General features: G+C 35.9%; 1 protein-coding gene across 1 annotated transcript; it reads right to left on the minus strand.

The window, feature by feature from the left end:
* Positions 1–627: 627 nt before the first annotated feature.
* On the minus strand, positions 628–3933 carry LOC107924116 (zinc finger protein ZAT1). The gene has a single exon (XM_016854417.2). It carries the CDS (start codon positions 3610–3612, stop codon positions 2239–2241), a length of 1374 nt encoding a protein of 457 aa, XP_016709906.2. The 5' UTR covers positions 3613–3933; the 3' UTR covers positions 628–2238.
* Between the last annotated feature and the right edge of the window lie 880 nt (positions 3934–4813).

Raw genomic sequence — 4813 nt, forward strand, 5'->3', positions numbered from 1 at the left:
ATAATATATATATATATAAAATATAAAACATTAAAAAAAACTTGAATAAATAGCAAAACAATTTAAAAAATGAATAATGTGGTAAATTTTAAAAAGAATAATATATACACATATGTGATAATATATGGTAAATAACATATGTTTAAAATAAATAATAACCTTAAATAAATAATAGAACGATTTAAAAATAAAGGATACAACAAATTTTAAATTACAATTAAAAAGATTAAAACTATATAATATACATAAAAGATAATATTTAATGAATAAAATAATATATAATAAAGCAACCTAATGTAAATAATAACAAAAAGAACAAAATGATTTTAAATAAACAATACATAAAATATTAAAATAAATAAATAAATAACAAATATAAAAAAAGATTAAAATCCAACAAACTAGGGACTAAATCAGAAGAAAAAAAAAGTCAGGGAAAAAAAACAAAGAAATATGCGTACAAGGACCAAATTATAACACGCGTGAAAACGGGGGAGCGATCTGGGAAATACCTCAGGACCGTATGTGCAGCATTCAGGGAAAGGACCAAAATATAATGAGCGTAAAAGCGCGGGGATCAATTTGGAAATTAATCCCTTCTCTCAAAAACCGGCGTTTAAGCATAGATTAAATTAGAATAGCGCACAAATTTCAGGAAAAATTTAAATAATACAAAAGAAATATAAATAGGACTCAATCAGATGGCGCCAAAACATGGATGGACCAAATGAGAAATTCACCCAAAGTAGCTAAACACGCGATCCTCCTCGGGTCGGGTCGGTTCGCACGCGGGTCAGCACGAAACGGTGCCGTTTCAGCACCTGGGTTCCAAAGACTAAGCGGCGCCGTTTTATTTGTTATTAAAACAGAAAAAATTCATTTGAATGGCAATCTGCCATTTTCTACAAAAATCCAAACAAATCCCTAACCCCCATTCTTTTATCGCTCAGTTGGCCGACAAAGGAACCCTCAGCTCCGTCCTCCACACACCACTGTGATCGGTGATAGACATAGAGCGAAGGTCCATCTCCTCCCCTTAAAACCAAGCTCAGAAGCCTTAAAAGTTTCCACCCCGGAGACCCCTCTTTGCTTCGATTGCAACGAAGAAGATAAGGCTCCGACGGTGCACTTGTGAAGGTATATCCCTCGCTTTTTTATTTTTACACGCAAAGAAAGAAACAAAGATTCAAGAAGAGAGAAAAAAAATCGAAAGAAAGAGATCCGAGAATCACCTTTGAGAATTTTTTTCTTTTTCTTTTTGGATTGATTTCTATTCAAATGTATGCGTAAAAAAATCCCTTTACACCGTTTTTAACCGGCTTTATATAGCCGAAAATAAAAATAAAAATTTACAAATTTTGATTTTTTTTGCTCTCTTTGCTACTGTTATTTTTTGCTGTTTGTTATCCTTGTTGTAATTTGCTGTCAATCTATGTTGCCGCTATTCTGTTTTGCTACTATGTACGGCGTGGAGATGGCTGTTCGTGGGAGAGCTGCGGATGTGGCCATGACGCGCTGGAGATCCCTGCTGAGGCAACTGCGGCGCTAGCCTTAGGGTTCCAGTTTCTGGAGCCGAAGATCTGGGCCATTCGGGCTCGTTTTAGAAGTGGGCTGTTGGGCCTTATGAGTTTAGGTTTAGAATCTGAAAATTGGGTAGTTTATTTTAGGCCATAGTGGGCCATTGTAACATGGACTTGGACTTTGTTTTATTATTGGGCTTGTATGGACTGTTTATTAGTTTTTGTTTTTGTACAGGCCCGGGCAAAAATGGGCCATTACAATACTGATTGTCGAATTGTCGAATTAGCCAAAATTTTAAAAAGATTAACAGCTCAATGACTTAAATAAAAATTTTCAAATAGTATAATGATATTTTATAATAAGTGATCAAAATATAAATTTATTAATACTTTAATAACCTTGGATGAAATTTACCCTAATCAGAAAAATGGTGAACGGGTGAGTAACCATTGGGCTCAAGGCCTATGGGCTTTTATCTTATTGATTTCCAGAACAGAACCAAAGCAAGTAACCAGTGGCACCAAAAAGCCATTTCTGAGCATTTCAATTTTTTTTTACCTAATACGAAGACATGCCAACATTAATGAACATGTTCTGATTAAAATTTGTAATTACAGTTTCTTTTTTTTAATATATAAATACAAAAATGTCTACAAAATAAATCAATTAAAGGTAAAAATATACTGAGAAATGTTCTCATAATATTTAATATTTTTATTACAAATTCTGTGGATCAGAACCAACATTAGCAGTTGAACCGATCCCAACTTGCAGCCATGGAGATGAAGCTCCGGTCGTATTAATGTCCTTTAATTCACTTAGCTTCGCTAATTTTGCCTTACTATCTGCTTCGTCATCGGCATTTTGCAGTGAATCATTGTAATTATTATTGTTGTTGGTGTCGTTGTTTTCGTTGTCAACTTGCAAATAAATTTCACGGTTCCGTCGTACGTTATCATCGGTTGGAGCGGGAAGATTGAGATCAAGTTTAAGATCAAGTGGTTCGGGTTTGCCGATGAACTTAGGTCTTTGTTGTTGAATTTGTTCGATGTGATCTTCGAAATGATGGAACTTAACCAACGAGGAAGCATCGGGTGAGTTGGAAGTGATCCAATGACATCTTTTATGACCACCTAATGCTTGTCCCGATGAGAAAACACGGTGACAGATTGAACATTCGTGTACTTTTGATTTCCTTTTCGATGTGGATGCCAAGGGATTAGTACTAGTTCCTGGATCGAATTGTAGCGTTGTTGATCTCGATTTCGTCGGGAAGAACTCTTCGTGTGTGATAACATCTAGGTCTTCATCGACTTGACTATCATCAATATGATCGAGCCGTGCGAAACATCCTTTAACTTTTTTATGACTAGCTCTATGTCCGCCCAATGCTTGATGTGAATTGAATACTTTCTTACATGCTTTACATTCAAATAACCCTCTAGCAACCCCTTTGGCCTTATTATCCATAGGTATCTTACATGCAATAGGAGCAATAAAATTCATGGTATTTCGCCTCTCTTCGTCTTTACTCGCCGAAGCACACGACTCTTCCAGTTCAGTCAAGAACGGATCGACCGTCGCGTTCGATAACATCATAAGACAATTAGCAAGATCTTCTTCTTCGCTCGACGGACAAATGGAATTAAAATTATTCCCTACGTTACTTCGTAACGATCGTTTTCGTTTAGACCAACCACACCCTCTCCTCGCCGCAACACCTTCATCGTCGTCGTCTGACCCCGGTGACGACACGAGTGACTCGGCGCAATCCTCGGAACTACATTTACTGTGTTCGAGAAATGATTTCCACGACAAAAACTCCTTACCGCAATTCTCACAAACCCTACAACTCTTTAACCTATTAGGGTTAGTCCTTAATGCATACATACGCTTGTTGGTAGGTGGTACATTGCCTCCTAATTTATCTTCCCAATCACTTGCGGGATCATCGTCGTCGATATGACTGTTCTCGTCGCCTATTCCGTGAGCCCTCATGTGACCACCGAGTGCTCTACCACACCCAAACCCTTTCTTACAAATCTTACAAAAATGCTTAAAATTCGATTGTTGATCTACAATAAAAGCCATGCATATACACTAACCAAAAAAAAAAAAATCTGGGATTTTTTTAATGAATGGGATTATTGTATAATGAAAGGATGTTGTAAAGTCCTTGTTTTTAGTAAGAGTAATGGCTTGTTTTTTGTGGATGGAAAAAATATATAAAAAAATATGAAAAAAATTATTGAAAGAAGAGAGCAATGGTGGAGTTGAGGAATGAGGAGTGAGGTGACAAGTGGTAGGAGAAGGAGAAAGGGAGAGACTTTTTCTACGGCTATGTGGTGGCGCCGCCGGTCAAAACCAACGGAGTTCAGTTCAAACAGTGAGTTTTGTCTTTTTAGGGGGTTGTGTAAGAAAGATGAGTGAAAGAGAGACTGGCTCTAATTGCCATATACCTATATATATATATATGTATATGCATATGTATATGTATATGTATATGTATATGTATATGTATATGTGTATGTGTTTGTGTATGTGTATGTGTATGCGTGTTATGGCCCTTAAATTTGAAGCTACATGCATTGCGTTCTCCTTCACTGTCGGTTGGTTTAATCGGCTTTTCCATAGATTTTTCTTACATCTCTCTCTCTTCACTCTTTATTATTATTACATTTGCCTATTATTATCCCTTTTTTTTTGTTCTTTTGTGGGGAAAAAGAAGATAGTTAAACAAGGTTGTTTTAAACATGGATTTGACCTCTTCTATCCTTGCTTTATGTAAAAAAATAAAATAAAAATTCTCAGTTTCAATGATAATATCTCTCATTAATTATACATAGTTTTAATTGGTATAATAATTAGTTTAGTTTTTAAATAGTTTTAATTGGTATAATAATTAGTTTAGTTTTTAAAAGTTACATATTTTGTCTATTTGGTCCTAATTAACAAATTTGGCCTGTATCATTTGTGTAGATATTGAGTCTAAATTTGTTGAATTTTTTTTAGAATTGTTAAAGGGAGGTCAGACTCACTTTGAGAGAAATCTTCAAAGTGTCGTCCATTGAAATTAAACGAATCCCTTAATGATGGAGGTATTATGCCTAGAGTGTCCGGGCTCAATTTTATCCTTGAGTTTTGTCTCCCAACTTGGTAGAGAACCCTCTGTACCCCTCGATGGGTTCACTGAGTGAGAGTGCCTCACCTACCAAGGAAATGCTAGTATTTGACCTTAGTGAGGTTCGAACCCATGCCTTTGTATGGCATTGATGAGTCCGACCTCCCCTCA

This window comes from Gossypium hirsutum, chromosome A12 (genome assembly GCF_007990345.1).
Source record: "Gossypium hirsutum isolate 1008001.06 chromosome A12, Gossypium_hirsutum_v2.1, whole genome shotgun sequence".
NCBI lineage: Eukaryota > Viridiplantae > Streptophyta > Magnoliopsida > Malvales > Malvaceae > Gossypium > Gossypium hirsutum.